The sequence below is a fragment of the Corvus cornix genome, chromosome 2 (genome assembly GCF_000738735.6).
Source record: "Corvus cornix cornix isolate S_Up_H32 chromosome 2, ASM73873v5, whole genome shotgun sequence".
Taxonomy (NCBI): Eukaryota; Metazoa; Chordata; class Aves; order Passeriformes; family Corvidae; genus Corvus; species Corvus cornix.
The window spans coordinates 66,055,174-66,076,923 of record NC_046333.1 but is presented as its reverse complement, the minus strand read 5'-3'; the positions used below and the strand labels follow the sequence as shown (position 1 = coordinate 66,076,923).

The 21,750-nt window shown below is 38.4% G+C and overlaps 1 protein-coding gene across 1 annotated transcript in view; it reads right to left on the bottom strand.

Moving 5' to 3' along the window:
• The window catches only part of LOC104691452, a 170,199-nt gene that overhangs the window by 93,095 nt on the left and 55,354 nt on the right, over window positions 1-21,750 (bottom strand). Inside the window, exons 10-14 of the mRNA XM_039549741.1 lie at window positions 16,825-17,088; window positions 16,412-16,550; window positions 11,820-11,981; window positions 4,426-4,508; window positions 534-673 (exon numbers count right to left, since the gene is read on the bottom strand). Of these exons, the coding sequence (XP_039405675.1) occupies window positions 534-673; window positions 4,426-4,508; window positions 11,820-11,981; window positions 16,412-16,550; window positions 16,825-17,088 (788 nt within the window). The remainder of the gene's footprint in view (window positions 1-533; window positions 674-4,425; window positions 4,509-11,819; window positions 11,982-16,411; window positions 16,551-16,824; window positions 17,089-21,750) is intronic.

Below are 21,750 nucleotides of genomic sequence, written 5' to 3'. Positions count from 1 at the left end.
ACTAATTACAAATAACTGTCCAACTTTTGCAATTACCTAGATGAAATTCCAGGAAATATAATTATAAGTAAATGAAAAGATTTCATTTTGATGTAGCCTTTTTAATTTCACTTTAATTTATCTATTCATTTTAAGTCATTCCCCATATGTGTATTTTATTACAGAGAACAGTAATAATATTTAAAGTAACATCCAGAAAAGGTAGTGTATTGCTCTTAAAATGCTGAAAAGATTATGGTAGAAATCATCTTGCCTTTATTTCCCTGACACAGCTTCTCAAAACAATGCAGCAATGTCAAAATTGCATTCTCAGACAAAAAGTGCTTCCAATTTTTTTAACTCAACTTCAATCATAAATATTACTAAGAAGTCAAAAGAAAATCCATGGGGGTTTTCTGGTTCAGGGTTTTTTTTTGGTTTTCGGGGGTTTTTTTAGCCTAATAACTTTCATCTAAATGTAGATACCTCTGTAATACACGTATAGCAAGACAAACTTTTGGATTGTGAAACTATTTGATGCTGAGATCACTTACCACACAGAAAAGGTATATTTCTCCAAGTCTTCCAAATAAAAATTGCTCTCTGTGGATGTTTTCCCTTCTTCTCGGTTGTCATTGTTCTCAGGACCTGATTTTTCTTCATAACATTGGGCAGGTGGGTTATTCCAGCTGACCTTTAAATGAAAAGAAGAAACAAATTAGAATACTAAGGTAATCAGCTGAAAACAGCTAGCAAAGTAAGAGGTGCCAGCTTCTCTGAATTCTAGCTCTGTTTTCACTCTATAACAAACGTGGGAACCAGCAGTGGCAAAGTTGGCTCAAAACACTTTGAATAGACTAGCCTATTTCAGTTGGAAGGGACCTACAACAAACATCTGTGTTCCAGTTCAGGGCTGACCAAAAGTTAAAGATGCTGTTAAGAACATTGTCCAAATGCCTCTTAAACACTGACAGGCTGGGGGCATCAACTACCTCTCTAAGTAGATTACAGGCTTTTGGCCACCCTCTAAATAAAAAATTGCTTCCTGCTGTCCAGTCTGAACCTCCCCTGGTGCATACATGCCCTGTCACTGGGGACCAGCAAGAAGACCTCAGCACCTCCTTTTCCACTTTCCCTCCCCAGGAAGCTGTAGAGAACAACAAGGTTCCCCTGAGACTCCTTTTCTCCAAGCTAGACAAGTCCTCAGCCACTCCTGACAGGACATGCCTTCCACCCCCACATTTTCCCCTCCTCTGGACACATCCAAAAGACCTTTACAACCTTCTAAAATCCTGGGGCCTGGAGCTGCACACAGATTATTTTTCTGTGAATTGATTTATGGTCCTATAAGGCTGTGGTTTGACAAACCCTCTCAAGGAGATGCAAGCTCACGGTGATACCAGCAGTCAGTCAGTCTTCCTATATGTGCTAGTTTTTTCCTGTGTGGCACACCACACTCCGTCAGTGCAAAAATCTGGACATGTACATAGTAAGCCATATGGAGGGAACTGATCTGGGAATGGAATTAATACTGTTTGGCTTCTCTTTTTTTCTTTTTCTTTAATTAACTGTGTTAGCTCTCAGCTGGACCCATTCTTATCCAGGCCACCCTTCCCTGGTTGCCAGCACATAGGAGAGGGACAGTACTGTATCTTTCAGTGCTGGTGATAGTTTAAATAAACTACCCTTTGAGCTACAAAGTAGAGAATCCTGATGTGTGCTCATCCCTGGAATAACAACTTTGCATGCACAGGGTCTGATTCAGCACTGCATCACCTCTCTGAATTAATTGCCAGATTCCCTGGATGTCTGGCATTATCGCCCCTGGACAGAAAGCCAAACATCACTTCCACCAAGAGACACAATGAAGTTGTAATTTACCAGACAAACATCTGCAGGTGACTGCAACAAAGATATCTATTAATACCTTCCCAGGCACAAAACCAAACTCTAAAGGGTTTGTTAACATTTAGTGAACAAGTCCAGAGAGGACAAGGGGAGGGATACATTGTTGCAGTCACATCACTTTACTCTTTGTTAATTAGGCAAACTACAAAGATTTTTTTTTTTTTGACTCTGTAAACCATTCTGCTCTAAAAGGTAAATTTGTATTCTGAATCTTGGATTACACAGATCTCGTGCACATTTTGAATTTCAGCCACGTGACTGTCCAGCCTTATTCCCTAGAAGTCAAGGTTTCAGAATGGGTAGTGTGTACAAGGTACCTTTCTCGCACTGACATTGTCTCCATGAAACTATTCCTGTGCAAAGCAGATGTAAAGACATTATTAGGGACACAAATCCTAAAGGTGTTAAAGAGTATTACGAGTTAATTTCTCTGAGACTGTGTTTGCTCTTTTCTGAGGTACAAAAAGCAGAAACTAGTCATCGGCATGAGGATGGCATTATAACCACAGAATATATTTTACTTCTCTCAGAAATCACTGACCATGAGCATTCTCTCTTTTATTGCTCCATTCAATATCGTAATAGATGCAGTGGTTTGCACACTCGTTATAACACAGGTTAAGTTGTTGCTAATGCCCACCACTCAGAATACACTCAGTGAGAGACCACTTGCAACTCTAGCATAGATGAATTTGGGGTCAGGGAGGGCAAAGCAGAGACATCCCCAAAAAGTTGAGATCAGACTCAAAGATCTTTCTGATTCCTTTTACTACAAAAACCCCATAAATTTAAAATATCTGTTTACAAAAAGAAAGGGACTGTTGAGGAGTATGAACCAATACGTGTACTTCTGTCTTCTTCCTTGAGTCTTTTCTTTACATTTGTTATGGTTTCCTATATATGATTGTTAAGCAAAATTATTTTAGAAAATAGTATCCAGAGACACAAGTAGACCCTAATTATAGAAATCAGGCCAAATGCCTAAATCTTGAACATGCTAAAACAAGTCTCTCTCTGAATATTAGGGTACACTTATCCCATTAAAAATGAGGGGCCCTCACAACCTCTGAAAGGAGATTTCACATGCTCACATTTCTTTTGTGCAGAAGATTCTCGTAAGAGGCTCAGTTCAGAAATCTATCCAAACATGTCAATAACTGTAAGCTTGTGAGTCATTTCACTGAGTCCAAAGGGACTAGACAGTGCCGAATTACCCATGGGTTTATGCACCTCACTGAAACCAGGTCACTTTAATGTGGCTTTGAGAGCCACCCACAACTGAGGCTCCTATAAGACCATGACATTTTGTTCAAAGACATTGTGTTATTATGGGATTGTAGGAAATGAATTTCACTCTGCCACTCCCATGGGTTGGGTCAGGTTGCTTTGCCCATTACACCCTCTCCATTGGTCCTTAAATCATCCTTCCTGGAGATATATGGCTAAACACCCACACACATGCACACCTCAGTCTGCAGCTACATTTATATGTAACTCTGTTTTCTTCAAGTTATCGTTACCTTCCTGAAAAAGCAAATCACTTGGAAACTTAGACATTGAAAAGACAGGGAATTTCCAGTTGGCCAATCTGGTTTTGCTCACAAAATATAGATCATCACCCTACTGAAGTTAAAAGCTGCAATTATAATCCCCAGCCATTGAGTATTTGTGCTACACTAGTAGTCACACAAGTCTGTGGGTACTCTGACTACTGTGGTGATTTTTTTCCTATGGGCAATTAAAAGCATTAAAAATGCTTCAGAGTGTATCTAGAACAGGGTGAGACAAATTACCAGAATGATTAATTTGAATATTCATGTTTGCAGTTCATTCACCGCAGCCACGCTGATTTAAGGATAGAAGTGGAGCAACACTTACAGAGAAAAAATTGCAACTGTCATTGGAAAATACCTAATTTAATAATACAGTGCAGGGAGAAGCAATTTTTAGGAATACAGAGTCTTCTTTGTGTCTTAGTTCTCAGGATTTACATTAAATCTGAAAGTTTCGGTAGCATCTCACCCAGAAAGCATTGTCATGTTGCAGATAAAATTCCATGGTAACTTGCACTGATGACACAATATTTGTCCACAAATTAATGATGTCCTTGACCAGGATACTACAAATACCTATACTAAAAGCTTCTGATGGTAGAGGTCTTCTGCACAAATACACGAGAGCTTGAAGCTTATGGATGCTTAGGAAACCTATCTCGTGCTTACACATCACTGAAATAAAATTATCCAGCAGCTTGATCAAGCTTCTGTTGTTCAATTACTCAGTGGGCTTTTCTACTACTCCTTTGAAGTTTCATTGCTGGAGAGATTAGCTCCCTACAGACCTACACAGGAGACAGCAATACACCTGGACATGTGAAGCATTATTGTGGCTATAAAAAATTCACAGGGATAGATTAAAAAAGCACAACAACCTCAGCAAGCAAGCCCACAAATCATTCTCAAATGGCATACGTAGACGCTCCAATGGCTTCTCTGTGAGCTTTAAGTGAGATGGTGATGTTCATATCAAGACCAGTACCTTGTGATGTTCTCCTTGGACTTCCTTCAGCCAAAATGAACCACAGTGATTGTCTGCACTGCTGTGGCAATCTTGGCAATCATCTGTAATTTAAAAAAAAACCCAAACATTAATTATTTTTATATTAGCGCATAAGATAAAGCTCTGGAAAGGAAGCAGACGGGTTTTGGTCCCTCTCCCAACAAGATCCTGACTGACTTCAGGCTGATCATTTTTCCTCCTCCATCTGGGTTATAAATAGGTGGTTATTTCTCTCCTGATTTCTGAAAGTGTTAGTATGATAAATGCAGGGACCTGTGGTGTTGGAAATAAAAATTGCATAGACATAAAATGGGGGGAAAAGTAAAAATAAAGAAAGACTAGAAGACACAAGAAGAGTTACATGGGAGGGTATTTCAAACGCCCCAGGAAGTGTTCTTCAGAAGACAGAAGGTTAATTTTCTTATATGGACATAGCTGTGGATCAAGAATGAGGCACAAAGTGCTCGAATAAACTTTGCTTAGAAAACACAATTCACATGTCCCTCAAGCTCCTGAAAAGCAGTGACCTGTGGAATGAACAAAAATGTACTCCCACATCACAGCAAGCAGGGGTGTGGCAGAAATAAAGGTCTATATTACCCTTTTTAATGTATGACACATGGAGGATAAACCAAAAACACACTTAATAATGATTTCAAGTTTTTTCCTTTTAAGTTATTTTGAGTTCCACGTAGTAGAAGACAGTCAAGTGTATTTAAAATCATAGTACCGGTAGGATCTGCTCTTAGGTGTTACAGAGGTTGATACACAAGATATGCATATACAATGTCACAGTTTTAGGCCTGTGTATTTATGTGCACACCCATGGATATCTTTCTTACTTTCTACATATATATACACACAGGTACAGGTTGAACATTCATAGTGAAGGAGGGATTTACAGGTATTTATATCATCTGGGGAGAAAGAAGAGGTCTACTGAAATCAGTGAAACAGCATAAAATGCAGCTGCTGGGTGTGTCACGTGTGTGCACACACGCTGTTCAAACTGTGTCTATGTATTTGTGTATGGGATACGCATATGAACCCATAAACATACATTAAAATATAAATACACCTTTGTAAAGATGGTTCCTGTGGTTTTCTTTGTTTAATTTTTCTTCTTCCTCCCCCCCACAGTATACAAAAATGGGTTTCCAAACAGTCTTGCTGAAATGATGAATATTTTAACAATGTTTTTGGAGTCAAAGGAACAAAGCAGTAATTATCTTGGCAAAAAAAAATGGGACAATAAAAAGAATAAAGAAAACAATAATATTCTACATTTAAGAAATGGGAGGGAGAAGGAACTCAAGTCTGTTATTTAATCATGACATGCTCTTTTTATATTTTATTTGTAAGGCTCTGAATGCTCTTTTCTTTCTATACCAGTGAGCTCATTACTTTAATTCCTCATAGATTTCTCTGAACAATTTTTGCTAAGTAAAAACACAGTGTAATTCTTCAATGGCTGTAATAGTAAGAAGCTGCTCAAATTAAAGATCAATAAAAAGTACAGAAAAAATCTGTATGGAAATAAATAAATAAAAGAGAGGATGGGAAATGCCTGCAATTAGACAGGATGAAAAATCTAAAAAGAAATTAAATTTAGTTGTAATACATTTCCCATTCTTTTCTTCATGAAAATTACTACTGAAGTGGTTTTTTTTCCTGTAATTTAAATGTTAAGCTGCCAGATGTGTGTCTCATGCTTGAAGAGTTGAAGCTTTGCATTATTTAGCATATTAAGATTCACAGAATTTAAAAGAGGGCTCCTTTATTGCCTGGAGGTTCTAATTAAGTAAACCTTAGCCTGGTACATTTAAAACTTGCAATACAAGAGATTTTACTTCCTTTTTTTTTCTCAGTAGCCAAATCTCATCAATATAATAAATATGGAAAATACTTAAGATGATACAATTTTTCTTTGGCTTGAGGAATTAAACCTATCTATTATTTTAAGAAGTTTTTAATAGAGGCCAGCAATCAGAAAGACATTTAAAGACTCCAGTCTGCTTTTTAATCATAGGAGTTGCTCTTACTTAGAGGTGGGGGGGAGGGAATGCGTCTTATAAAACTGAGCTGTGTAGAAATTGTTTCTTCCACATGCAAAAAACAAAGCAGTTCTGAGAAACAAGAACCACATAGTTCTTTATTATTAAATTGCATTTTACTTTTTTATAACTTTTTGTAATTGACCACAGAAAACTAATAAAGCATTAATTAGCTGTGCTATCAGCAATTTGTTCATTGAAGGAGTGGGATTGCTGCATCAGAAACTGTAATAGCATAGAAATTCCTTTGACATACAGTACCCATAAATCATACCTTAAATACAGTTATTTTTGCCATTTTAGAAAATGTCAAAGGTGTCAACTTTGTCCAAACACTTAGCAGTGACTATTTTAGTAAATTGACTCAAAATACATTTTGTTCCCTGACAGGGGAACATAATATCATTCATGATAAAAATGAACAATTTGAGGAGAAGAAAACAATACCAAGAAAGGATGATCAAAAACAGGTATCATAGCTGTGACAAAGGCACAGTGGAAGATGTAGACTCTCTGTTAATAGGTTTATTTGGAAGTCAAGAAACATATGCATAAAAGCAGGAAAATATGATTACACCAGGGCATGGAAAAGACAATAAGATTCTTAATCCAAAGTTATAAATCTGTGATCAGCTATTAACAAGAAATCCAGCAGAATAATTTAAGTGTCTACATTCTTATAAGACAAATAGGAAAAATAGGGTGGCATTTTTTCCCACCCTTGTGGAATGGGCATGACAATAGTAATGTCTGGATTTGGAAAATCATGGCAGTATGAAGGTTATTTCCAGACCTTGACAATGCTGAGTGCAGTCATTTCTGGGTCATATTAAGCCCTAGCCAAATAGTTTAGATACCAAGGAATACAAAGAAAGGGTTACCCGTACAAAATCCCTGAGGTCCACTGGCACCTATGTTTTTAAAATACCATGGAGAGATGTTGGAAACAAAAATATTATTGGTACCCTGTTACCTTTTTCCACAACAGCCTTCTCAAGGCAATAGCCAAGCATAATAGCATGACCTTTAAAATTAGAGAGTATCTTACTGCTTCCTAACCCTTGCAGAATAAAACTTAATCATTTTTTACCCTCTGCATTCAGTCTGGAAGTTGTCATGTTTGGTTATGTATTCTGTAATAAGTACTGTGGTGCAACAGGAGTCAACTGGTAGAATGAAACCAAGGGCTGGGGAGACACCACTGAACAGTGGGAACCCCACTGTGTGTTGAAGATTTCATGTAAGACCAGGTTTTTGGTCTGGTCCTGGTAACTGATAGCCCATTAATACCTGATACACACATCTGAAGCACATCCCCTTGCTCAGCTTCACCCTAAATGCATATAGGGCTGATACTGTGAAATATTTATTATTTATGTATGGGGGGCATGGGGAGTCTAAAAGATTTTTTTTAAATATGAACAAAAAGAAATAGCAGAGCTAGGAAATTACCTTACAGAAGTTTGATGGGAACTACTTCTGATTTATATGGGGCCAAAGAAGAGAGGGAAAGTGCAGTCCCTTCTGATAGCTGCAATCTCTCTTTAAGTCAGTAGGAAAGGGTTTCAGAGTGGTGCAATCCAAGAGTAGAGCAAGAGACAAAGAAATCACCACAGCAGGGACAGAAGATAAGATGAAGATCCTATTTGGACTCCCTTCCTAGTAATGTACTATCCTGTGGGAAATCAAATAGCACGGCAAGAGTTGGAAAATTGAAGAGTTTGGATTGTGTGGATTTCAGAACTGTAAGCGGGATCTGAATTTAATCCTAATTGGAAAAATCAATGTAATCCTTTATTTAGTCCTGCTCAGGGAAGGAAAAGACCAGCAGAGAAAGAGAAGGTTCAGCCATATGAGGCTCTGCCTCTGGGGCTCTACCTGTATTAAAAAATGAGGTGCAAGCAATCTTCATTTTAAAACATCATTTTGTTTCCTTTAAAGAGGCACCCATGAGGAATTATCCATGAGAACAGCTTTATTTTTTTTGTTTAGGTAATTATTTTTGCATCTGTATACAAACGTTATGTAGAAGCAAACAGCACCTCAGAAGGAAAAGAACCTCATTGAGGTATAAAGAGAAATATTACAATGAAGATTCACCGGTTTTCATAAAATTGTTTCAGAAGTGCTTGTGAGCATAAATATAATCCTCTCGACAAAACTATTTGTCACTTATATAAGCGCATTTTAGCAAATATAAAGCCTCCTCTCCAAAGGTAATGATAAAATTAGAATGAAGCTGTTTCTGTTTTATTTTGATATGGAAGTAACATCTTAATAAGTTCTGAAAACAGTTTTGAGTGTTATCTGGTGCTACTGTAATAAGCCCCTTGGTTAGCCTGATGCCATCTTAGTTTAGATATTATTCTGAAGCTTTGCTCTGACAGAAATGTCTTTTGATGTCACAAAAGGACACAATCCACTTCCCAACGCTTAACATTTTTCCACAGATGAAGGAAGGTTGTTGAATTTCAGATCTTAAATATGAACAATATTTAACGTGTTATTTTCAATACTCAGTTTGTTTTAGAAGACAGACATCAAGCAAAAGACTCCTTCTGAGCTGAAAATCTGAAGAAGATTTGAAAGTAGGAGCTAAAACTTGATCCTAGGTGTGCCCTAGAAAGGTGATAGAACAGAGAGCTGAAGGAATCACAGGGATTCTGTCAAACCCCGAAAAAGAGCAGAATGCCAGCTGCTTGTAACAGTCTGACTAAAAATACTTACAAGAAATATTTCATGTGTTTCCAGGGGTTTTACTTGTGGTACATGCATAACTGAGGGCTTTGAAAAAAAAAAAAATTGGCCTTCATGTGAGAGAAAGACAGGAGATCAGTTGCCTGCTGGGATGAGCATTGTTGGGGACAAAAATGCACTGTTGAAGCTTCAAATTAAACATCAGGAACAGTATAAATCCTAGTTTATATATCATTCTACAGAAAGTATCTGGGGATTTCAAAATGAAGCTTTTTTTCCCTCCATATTTCTAAGAGCAGATAATGAGTTTAGTGGTGTTATTACTGACAGTGTCCCATCACAGAAAATCTATGCTTTAGCCATGTGACTTTTGAAACAAGTTTTTCATTAAAATCATATATAATAGGTACAGCAAGTACCAAAAACTGAGCTCATCAAGGAAAATTTCTGTTGTACTGTGAACAAAGATAAGGAAAAGCTTTTTTCACCTAATTCAAAATCCATGGATATTTTGGAAATCTGCTTATAGTTCAGGTAAACTTAGAATTTATTTTTTTTAGTCCTCAGTCAATTATAGTATTATCTCTCAAATATACCTAGTCAGAGCTGATGATAATAATGCCCTTTGAACCTTGCTTTGTTACAGGTTGTGGTAATTCAGTACCTTTGCGAATCAGGCCACTTCTGTAACTACATTGTTCCAGGGTATTTGTAAGAGACTGTCTTGAACTGAAAATGCAGGTTCTAAAATGCTGTGTTTGGCATTGGGTCTCTGCCAAACTCCACATAAGCAATTTGAACAAAAATTCAGCATACTGGCTTTAGATCTAGAAAAACACTGGTGATGGGAAGAGGGGAGAAGGAATACCTGTCTACCTGCACAACTAATAATTGGCTTTCGAGACACAGTCTAAAGGCGGAAACATCCAAATACAGTCTAGGAAAAGAAATCAGAAAAAAAATTAAAAGCAGACAAAATCAAATGTCAAACACCATTAAACATTATTTTAAAACCCTTTTGTTCGTGAAGATTACTTATGTTTTTACTGTTTTGAGTATTTTAAGCTGCTTTGCACAACTAATGTTGAGCAAATGAACAAAATAGATTTCAAAGTAGATTCTACTAATGTAGAAGTTGGACAAATTTTCTAAGCTAGGGCTCTGTTTATATTCTTAGAAGGACCAACATCTAGAAAAGACATGCTAAGTGCTGGTCTTATCAGGACATGCAATGAGAACCCTTGGAAGATTGAAAATTTTTATTACTTTTTTTTCTGTAATATTCTTAACCTTTTGTCACAAACGTCCTTTTAACAAAAAATGACACCATCTCTGTATTCTACTTCTTACACATCTGTGATGGTCAATATCAATATTCAGCATTTATGAATCCTGATTGGCAATACCATACTAGCTCCTACCTCTGTCTGTGCCCACTTGACATATTCAGCACACACCTATAGCAGCAGATGCATAGTCCTAGCCTTCTTGGACAGGCAACAGAGAAGGACAGCACCAATGAAATTATTTTTGGATGATATTTCAGGGGTTGCTGTAAAAGGGAAGCTAGCATGTCAATTGGCTTCAAACTTACGTTCATCCAAAATTCTACTGCATCATTTTGGGGAGCCCACAGACTTGAAGACAACAAGCTACTATTTACACAGATAAGAGGTAGTATCAGACCTCAGGTAGCTCTCTGTTACTTAATATTTCACAGTTCAGTGTCTAAACATCACCTATTACAGCTTCCTGGTACAGAAGGAAAGTCACCCTCTCCCTTCAAAAGGTGGGATTAATTTATTTCCACTTGCACTTTCATCTCTACGCACAGGCCGGGGTTATGAAGTGGGAGTAGGTATCCATATCCTTGGCACCTTCAAATCCCTGTGCCATGGTAAGTCTGCCTCTGGCTGTCATGGCAGTCTTTGAGTTTAGGAGAGGACCTAGGGGTTGTATTACTCAATTCTCAGATAAATACTTTTTACCTGGGACTTAAAACAAAAAAACAAACTACCAAAAAAATCCTGAAAACAACCAATAAAAATGAATAGAAAAATTAACAAAACCAAGGAAAAAACACCATCATAGCAATTTGCAGGTCTTTGCCTTCAGAAATCCTACATCCCAGAAGAAAATGCTACCTGATGTAAATACAGACAGGCACTTTTATGCAATTTAGCTCAGCACAATTAACAAAGGATATTGCTATTAATTTGCTGCAGGAAGAAAAAGTACTTCCCAAGCACCTAACAGCAACATGTTGTGATCCATGGATATAAATGACCAAATAAAATGAAAGGATGTAAAAATGTCACAGAAACACCAGCCGTAATCTAATGTTGTCAGTGCACTGCACACACACCTTGTAATTACTAACACATTTGGCCTACAAATATATTTTAGACAGGGGAGTCCACTGCTTCTGCACCTCTTTGCCTAAGCTGCTTTTGATCCCTAACAATTGATTTAAACTCTTCCATCATTTCCTTTGCCCAGTGAAATAATGATGAGATGATATCACAGGGCTAGGGGGAAGGCGCACGGGGCTGCTCACACACATGCCAAGCAGATCTATTTGCAAACTTTCAGTAAATTAAGTAACGCAATAAAAGTCCTGACCTGCTGGAAGCATTTTAAGCTCTTCTCTTTTCCTCCCAGCTTCTTCTGACACACACTCTTCTCCTCCTTTCGCAGCATTAAACTGCTTTTCCACTTCCTTTACAACAGTGGGAATACTTCCCTTATGGGTGTCGGGATCTTTCGGGGAGGTCAGAGGTTGCCCTGCAGAGGAAATGACAAGCTGTGAAATGTAAAAGAACAATTCCTTCCACATGTTTCCTTGCTCCAGGAGCAGTAAGGGGTTGTCGGCTAGCATCACGATGGGATGGGCCAGGCCTTTGTCTTAGCAGTCCTGTCAAAACTAATTTACAATTAAAGACCTGCACAACTGTTTAAAGCTTTACAACCCTGGCGAGTTTCAAGGACTGCTGAAGCCAAGTGGTACAAACCAACCTTATTATTAACAGCCAGGCAGACAAACAGAAGGAAGATGGACCAACAAATGTTCTAAGCTGTACAGTAACCAGAAAAATTATGCACCTGAAAATGATCTCTCTGTATAATATTTATTTCTTTTATAAGCTCATAGTCTGAGAACTAAAGACATTTCAGTGGTTCTAACTTTTCCTCTGGTTGATGCACAGGGCACAGGAGCCACATGCACTGCAGTTAGGCAACAAACCTTGTAAGGGGAAAGAAAAAAAAGTGTAGGGGAAAAATGAGATATTTGTTCATTGTAAAAAAAATTAGTGTCCTTAAAACCGTTCTCAAGCAACTGCTTTTTCTTTTTCTTTATGCTCCCATAGTAGAGCGGGGGAGGATAGGACAAGCAGACTTTCTGGAAAGAAAATGCTAGACACAGAAAATCTGCATGTAGGTGTTTAGTCCAAAGACAGCTGAGGTAGTGGAAGTATTTCTATGTGACAAATCTACCCAGAAAAGCAATAGCAACAAACATCTCTGCTGGTCCAGACACTGGGAGCAGGGTAGTCATGCTAACGCAACACTGTACCAGTTCTAGTACAGCAAAATCATCCTGCTGCTGGGACCAAACTAGCCTGGCTACCTTTAAACACTTTCCCTCAAAATCTTGTCTGATAACACCTCTCCCCCAGCATAGCCAGGCTAAGTGAAACTCCTTTCTTGATTTCACACTCCAGAGATTGGGATAATTACTGCTTAAAAAATTGCACAGTCGGTCATGATTCTTCAGGTTCACCAAAAATACAGAAAACTTAGCACTAAAAAAGAAAAAAAAATACTGTTTCAGTATCCTAATCCTCAGTGACTGTTCCACCTTCTACCTTGTAAGCACCCTTTTTAGGTCTTGAGTGTGCATCAGAATATGCTGGTACACTGCTGACCATAACTTCAGGACTTCAAAATGGCCAGCCTTAAAGTGGCATGAATAAGTCAACTGAAATGAAAAAGGTTTTCAGTGGATAAAATAATCCCTAGCTTTCCACTTGCCTGTTTTATCTGATCACAAGTTCAGATGGGCACAAATTGGTGTTTGTGTGTCAAGTCAGATCAACAGCGCAGCTGGAAAAGCAAGAATTTGGAAGAAGGTTCCCAACAAGTCCAGAGTGACACTTCCCAAATGAGCCTGTGTCTGACCTAAAAGTGTTTGAGCTGGAGAACTAATGTATGAGTGCTATCCATCCACTTTTATGGGGATGAAAGAGCTGCCAATTCCAAAACCGACTGCTTTGCTGACATTTTGCACATGTGAATCCCCTCTTCCTGTGGATACTAAAGCCAAAAGGGGTCTTGCTGGATTTCACTGTAAGAATATTTTCTTGATGGATTTGTATATTGTTTTTATATGGAGACTCAAAGTTTCGAAGTTTTCATGCATTTTAGAAGCCTGTGTTACTTAGATCCAAACCTACCAAGTCAACATTCCTGGTAGATGCATCAAATTTTCTTACCTAAGCTCCTTCTACTAGAGCTGTTACCACCTTTCGCACAACAGCAGATAATGAATTCCACTCAGAAATTGTCATTTATTCTCTGACAGGGACTGTTGATCCTGTAAGGAGCAACAGATCAACAGCAGAATATTTTTCTAAGAAAAGCAAAGAATGGTGGTGGCGAAAACAGAACTTGTCTTCTGCCACAAACCTCTTGGAGAACACCACTTCAAAAGAATGGAGAGAAGATATTGTTTGGACTAAGAAACACACCAGATCTGATAACGTGCATCTGTGATCTGCAAAGGAGGTAGAATGGGAGTCATTATGTTGCATTTCCCTGCACTGTGCTTTAGACCAGAGAGCCTGTGCAGAAGGGAAGAGCCTTACCTAGCCCTATGTAGAGCTATGGTTTAAAAGAATAATGTAGCCTGGAGTTAATGGAAATAATATGAAGGTTCTGTTTTAAACTTCTAAAACCAAGACAAACTTGAAGTGAAGGTTAAAACACCATCTCCTAACCTGCTTTATTTTGCTTATATGTTGCAGTACCACATATGGCATTGATATAAAGATCACTCACTATTTAGACTACTGCAGTAGAGTGAGTTACAGAGCACCCGTCTTCATTTAGACTGTTCTTGCTTTCTCTGGTTTGTGTCTCAACCTTAATGTCACTCTAACAGAGCTTCCCCCTCCCCACCCCTGTTTTTGGTGGTTTAACAGATATAGTACTGTATTTATAGGGCATATCAATGTGCAACAGCTCGCCACAGATCATAAACACATTTTTCTGTTGGAAATGTTGAAGTTGGGATTTTCACCACGTGATCTCCTGTTCTCTAAGGTTCGTTCCTTTAATTGTAAATAGCCAGAAAGTCATCAAGCTAGCATTTAATAAACTTTTAATTTGAAATGGATTACCACATGTTGTGTTTGTTTACCCATTATTAAATCTCTTAGCAACATATCACCAGCAGAAACAGCATACTGTAGCACTGCATAGATACATTAAAAAACAAACCCATGGGGGATATTGGCAGCTAATAATATCTTTAAAGAACGTTCCAAGAAAAAGAAGTAAATATAAGCAATATCAAAAATTACTCCTAAAATTTTTGTTAGTGCAAATCTGCTTGGCAGGAAAATTACAGATCTTCCATGATCGCCTTATCAACAAATTTCAGAAGTCTGCATGCAAAATAGGACATACACTAATGCTCTTTCTCAGTTCTTAAAAACATGCCTTTCTTGACTTTTCAAACTGAGCATCACGAGTTTTCCAAGTGTTTCCAGAAAGCATGACCTGTTTAGCTGCATCCTCTATGCACATTTCCAAATGCATGTGAAGACTGATGGTCAGACCAAACAAGTTTGATCCATTAAGAGTTTGTCTATAATTCTTCACTGCTGCTAAGAGTTGCCTGCAGTTCTACCTTTTGGATCTGCTATTCATGGTTTGCTGCATCTCAAAGTAACTTAGCAGATATGTAGAAGACATATGACAACAAAAAAGACCTTAATCCTCTGTACAGTGTATGTTTACACCTCCATACTTCTCTTATCTGGGTGGTTATATGAAAACCTTTTGATCACAGTGTAGTTGTTACTTAGCCTAAAAGCATCTCAGGGCAAACCTCATTTTCCTTATCTCTTAAATCACCACTAACTGTCTGAAAAATACTTCTCCTCGACTCTTTTCAAGTTATGCTTCCAACCTGAGCTGCCCATTTGCCATGATAAATGACTATTGCTTAGGTGTTCTCTTTCTTCCCTTTCACTATCCTCTCCTTTCTCCTCCTGTCCCATCTACAGTGCATCACTACTGCTGTTCTCAAATGCCTAAGGAACCTCTGTTCCTAGAACTAATTCTGTTTCAGATCTGCACATAATATTCACACATATGCTACAATGTATGGGTTGGCTGAATGCTTCAGTTCATTAAACAAGAGAGAATATAGAAATATCTGTACAGCAAAAACATTTTTTTTTTGTTCATGGCAGTTTGATCCCACATGCTGAAAAAAGAAAAGAATGAAAGCAGCGTCCTGCCATTCTTCTCATGACTGGATTTCTACCAGTGGAGGAGCAATCTGTGAGCCCATTGCAATACAGCCAGTTGTGTCCCCAGTGTAGATACACCAGAAGGTTCACAGAGGCCAGGGAGGATCAGTCTAAAAGGAGCATTCAGTGATTTTTTAAGAAAGCTTCTGGGGAGGTCTGCTGCACACAAGAAAATGATAATCATCCTCCCTGTGGGTTACCACTTGATTGAATCTTAACAGAATTTCATAGGAGTAGCATAAGGCATGCTTCCAAGGCCAGAACTATCTCGCTGCCGTATCTGAAGTCCTATTACAGCCCAGGGAGGTCCTAAAGTTCTTCCAGAAGTACACAAAAAAAGCATCTTTTTCTTTTCTCTTCCTGTAAGGCTGGTGCCTTAAGCAGGTGAACTGTTATTGCTGTGACATTCCAAGCATTATTCAGCCTTAAGCATAGGCCCGCATGGCCATTTCATCCTCAGAAATGAAGCCAGTTTAAATTGCTCACACCTGAAAAAAGAGTTAAACCACCTTAATAAAGAGTCACAGTATTCCTGCTATAACACCTGTTGGACCCATATCTGAATGAAGAAAATCTAGCTTAACAAGAACAATAATGACTAGCCAACATTGAAATGAAACTATGGGTTGTTCCAGGGAAAACCTAAATGTAAACATCAAAGTTTGAATCCATCACCTTGTGGTCCAGACTGTACAACCTTCTCTGAGACACCATTCTTTCCAGCTGTGCTTGAATACATGAGAAGTTCGGGTGGCAGATCAAGATGCATAGCACACTTATTTTGCTTATCTGAATCCTGTGGTAGTTTAATTATCTATGAAAAGGAGAAAAAACATTTTAAAAAGCACTTGCTGTAAACTCTTTGTGGAGCCTAGCAGTCCAAGATGTTGCTAGAAGAATTTTAGGAAGTTTTTGTTCTCTGTTCTCTGTTTACTACAATTTCCTCCCGTATAATTTTCCCATGTATATCTTTCCCATGCTTACTGATTAAAGCAGACATCCCAGTAAATGGGGGATGAGCCACAATCCAATTTCAGAATCATATAGAAAAATATAGAGGAAACTAAACAATTTTTTAAAATACAAACCTGAAAGTAGAGATTGCATAACCAATGATCCAAGTCCTGAGAAATAAAATTTTCAATTTTTTTGAATCGGTCAACTTTGGAGTCATAATGGCCTCTGAGGAAGGGACACTTAAATTTTCCTTCCAAAGCATTAAAATTGTTATCACATAAGGGAAAAGCTCCCCATCCCACTTCTCGATCAATCCAGGTATAGGTGCCACGAAGAAGGAAGAGTTCAAAGAGGAGTACCATGCCTGGCTTCACAGCTTTTCTATGTGGTAGAACCTAGAGAAGGAGGAAAAAAGATTTATTTGTTACAAAAACATCACAAGGGAACTGACTTCCTTTTAACATATAAAGCTCTACAAACTTCATACCTTTGGACCAATTATGCATGCTAAAACAATTATCAACTCTTCTTTTCCCGAAAATCATATATTTGAACAATTTCCACTCCAACAAAAAAAGCTGTGCTTTTTCCTGTGCGGTTACTTTATGGTTTCTTTTTTTTCCCCCTTGGCTTTCTGAAAACATTCATTTTCTGTCTTTATTTACCAGTGGTGGAGAAACATTACCACTAGAAATCTTTAAGACAGAGTAACAAACCAATTTGGAAATCTGAGGTGCCCCTATGAGGGCTTGCTGAGATTTACCACTGGATTCCTCTTGCAGCAACTTTGGAAAGTTTATCCAAACACCCAATGAGAACACTTGCAAACTTGCTCCTCACTGAGTCACAAACTCTTCTCCACCCAGTTGTGGGAATGATGTTGGTACATAATAGCCTTCTTCCTTTAAATTAAAGCTCTTATTGAAAAGTATGTGAACCTCAGTGTAGGGTTTAAAAGGATTTTGAGGTAAAAAGTTCTCAGCATACCAGAGACTGGCAAACACAATTTGTACTTTTCATAAGATAGGTAGAGATGTTCTTCTGAGCAGTTTGGAGCCGCGGAAGAGAGTTACCAATGCCTTGGGCCCTGAAGCAATTGTGTTCCCATGGCAAAGACTTGAAATCTAGTGGTGAAGAAACACCCTGAAGTAATCAACTTATGTAAATCCCTCTGCAAGGTTTTGGCAGGTACAGAAGAAAGAAGGGTAAACACAAAGAAAAATAAATCTGGTCCTATGCCACAGTTTTAACTGTTTTCTGTAATTAAGGTGGGCGTTGACTCAGGTCCTGTTGCAATTCTCATACATTCAAAAGGACAAATAAAACCCACACAAAAGCTAGAACACAGAAGATGACTACTGTGATACCCAGGCTAACAGCTATGAAGGGTAGTCACCCTGGGAACAAGGGGAGCAAATACATCAGCTACACCTCTCACACAGTGAAACATCTGCTTCAGCACTGCTCCTACACATTCTCCTGGGAGAATTGGGACTGCCTAATCTCTTAAACAAACTATCTTGGATGCTTCTTTAATAAAGACAATTTTCTGTTACTTGAATGTTTTTCACTTTTTATTGTTCCCGCTTCAGTTCTCACAGTTCATAGCAGCAAATGCCTTGGTACACTTGCCTGGTCAACATTACCTTGCCTTCCAGCCAAGGCAGAGAAAGAGGAGCTTTTTTTCCTTCTCTCCTCACTGTGAACTGACACGTACTACCAGAAGACCACAATATTCAAGAGCATCCTTTTACTCTGAGTGTCCTGTAGGATACACCCTCAGTACTTCTTGCAAGGCAAGAATAAGATGTCCAACTAGAAATCCATGCAAACCAATTACCCACTACAAACAGCCTAAAATGCCAAAGTCTTCTTAAATTAGCAGGGATTTCTTCAGTTAGACAACATTCTGCAGCCAATAAACAGCCACAAATCTTTACTGCTTCAGATATTTCCGTATGTAAGTACATACGTCAACACAGCTCTTTCTTGATGTGTATATTTGAATACAAGCATCACTTCTTTTATACTCCTGAACAGTAGGCAAGATAACAAGCATAACTCAGGTGCAGCCAAGCTTTTTGTCTCTCTTTTTCTGAAGCAGCAAGGGATTTGCCTACACCAATAACTGCCATGTTAGGAAATGATAAGTGTTCACAGTAGTGCTGCATTCTATAACTTTTTTTGAAGAGGTGAATATAAATTATTATTTCTAATAATATGCTTTCCTTTTTCAGGTTTTATATTGTGATAAGATAACAGCAAAAGAGAGGAAGTCATTTAAGGAAATATTTTAAAATTATAAATATTGTCATTATTATGTAGGTGTACTTTATATTAATTATGTAAATATATTCTAAGACTTAGTGTACGCTTAAAATGAAACAGAAGCATCTGTTGAAAAATGCCATAACCCTGTGGCAGCTGCTATTAAACCATTAACAGTATCAGGTTTCATTTAAACCAGATTTACCATTTTCTGTAACAGCCCGTGGGAAAGCTAAAAACATTAGGCACAAATTACTGACAAAAGAGATCCTTAATCAAGCCATACATTTCATTTGGCTAGCTGGGTGCTAGATAGTAACCTCTGTGCTACAAATTAAAGGTGATGGTTATGAGGCTGTGATCAAAGACAGTTACCTGCAATATTGAACAATCCTAAAGCATTCACAGATTAAATCACTGCTGTATCACAGCACCCTTTTCAGTTTCTCTCTTGCTTCCCTGGCTTACTCTTTTCTTAAGAATAATTCAGCAGTCTATGCTCTTCTGCTGGCTTGCATATAAACAGACAGTGGTCAAGCAGCTGGTGTAAGGGTAATAACTGTCACTATTAAAATTTTATTTCTTTGTTTCTGGTTCAGTGTTATTCTTCATTTGCTGTAAGCTTTTATCCTGGCCCTAGATCACAGACTCACTCTTTGGGACTGGAAGCATCTGTCTGCTTACAGTTACAGGAGCTGGGTGTTTAAACCATGACATGACAGAAACACATAATCACAAAACATAAACAAGGACTTTATAATACACCTGTCTGCTACAAGGTCTGAGGTTGTAAAGACTATTGGGAGTCTTTAAGCATGAACAATGGGTGCCTGACCCAGGTAGGACAGTGTCACACATCTCAGCTTACACAATCAAATGAAACATACTTGACAAGTAAGAAATTTCTTTCTGTTGAACCCATACAAAAATCCCAGCCAACCCTCTGCCTGTTACTCTATGCCATCGTGCCAAGCATTCATGCAGGTGCTTGTGGGCATTCACTTCCATCCTGATGTATGATTTACACGGGAGGAGCTGCTCATTAGGAAGGGATAGCCAGGCTGAAGGAGGAGAGTTTAGAAAAGGAGGCAGGTCATCTCAACATCCATGCTAAGCCTATTCCCATTGCCACAATGAGCGCATGTACCTGTCACAGCTCACCGTCCCACACCCGCAGAGTCACAAAGCTCTGGGAGAGAGGAGAGAGCTCGGTCTTGTGCCACCTGCCCTTCACTGGTCTCCTCCTAGGCTGTGAGCCTGAGTTGGGATTTGGGGCACAGCCAGCATGGCCCTTAGGCATGGATGCACAAAGACATTTAGGCTGATACCTCAGACTGAAATCCACAGTCCTTGAATGCCTGCATGCTTCTGTGGGTTTGAGCTGTTGTGCTCAGGTACAGAGCAGGCAACAGCTCAGGTAAATAGAGGAGGATGGGGATCAGTAACTGCTCTCCTTGAAGAGACTCAGAGCAGCGCCTGGGATAGACAAAGCACAGGCAGCTCAAACTGAGCAGTTTTTTCTGATGGATTGTTTCTAAAGAAAAAAATAAAATCAGCAGTTATATTTTCCCTGCTGGTGGCAACCTCATTTGAGGCACTATCTGATGAGTAAATTCACAGGCCTGCATCAGCACTGGTGACATTCAAAGAGCATATACTACTTAACAACAGTTTCCTGGGTTTTGATGGGTCTACTCTCCAGCACCTTACCTCAATGTTTGTCCTTGCTCGGGACAAATTGCCATTGAGGTCTGTGAGGTATAGAGACTTTTACAGTGCTACAAAGCATTGAGCACCCCCTTTTTACTGGTGTAATTTCTCCTGCAAAGACAGATGCAGCAGAGAATAAATAATGTTTGTGTGTGCCTGCACAGGCACGAGTAATACTTCTTAGTCTGCAGTTAACAGTGTTGCATTTAATTGAATTAAATCATAAGGAACTAAAATTATCTCCCGCCACTATTTCTGAATTCAACTGTTTTATATCAGTTTTATTGTAATATATCTTACTTCCCCATATGCCACCATAGTTTCACTCTATAGAGAGAATGAATTCTATTTGAATATTTCAATAAACAGATCCAGTGTGAGCTTTTGGGGGTTTTTGTCTGACTTTTTCTTGGGCTTTAACCTTGTCAGAGAATAAATAAACTTTTGCTTCTTTCCTCTGCACCTTCAAGTGTTTTCAATTTAGAAAAAAAATGGACAACAGTCACATTACTTAATTCATATCACACAAAAATTCGACCAATAAAACTCAAACATATTAAAGTGAATTAAAATATGCAAAGGCAATTTGATATTTGCTTATTATATAGAAGAATCTTGAAAAATGCCATATAAACTAACAGCCCATCATTTCTGATTATGAAAACTGCAGCACATGAATGTCACTGGTGTAAAACACAGGTAGAAAACCTTTTAAACAGGAAATAGTTCCCATCACTAACAAATAAAAATTACTTTACTATGTAAAATAAATAGTGCTGGAGATGAGACTGTTATAGCCCAATTAAAGGGAAGTTTTCACAACCAGATTTCAAGGTTTTCCTGTTTATGTGCAAGGCATACAGGCAGAGAGAAGGCCATTCTTAGGAAGTGTTTGTGTAACTCTGAAATTTATAAAAGGCCAGAGGGGAGGAAATAGAAATATGGACTGAAGTAAAAATAAAATATCCTGTTATTAGGGTTTTTCCAAAAGTCCCTATCTATCACGAGAATGTTCTGGAATAGCTGAAAACTTATTTCCCCAGCTTTCCATCACTGCCTGTCTTCGAACAGGTATCTGA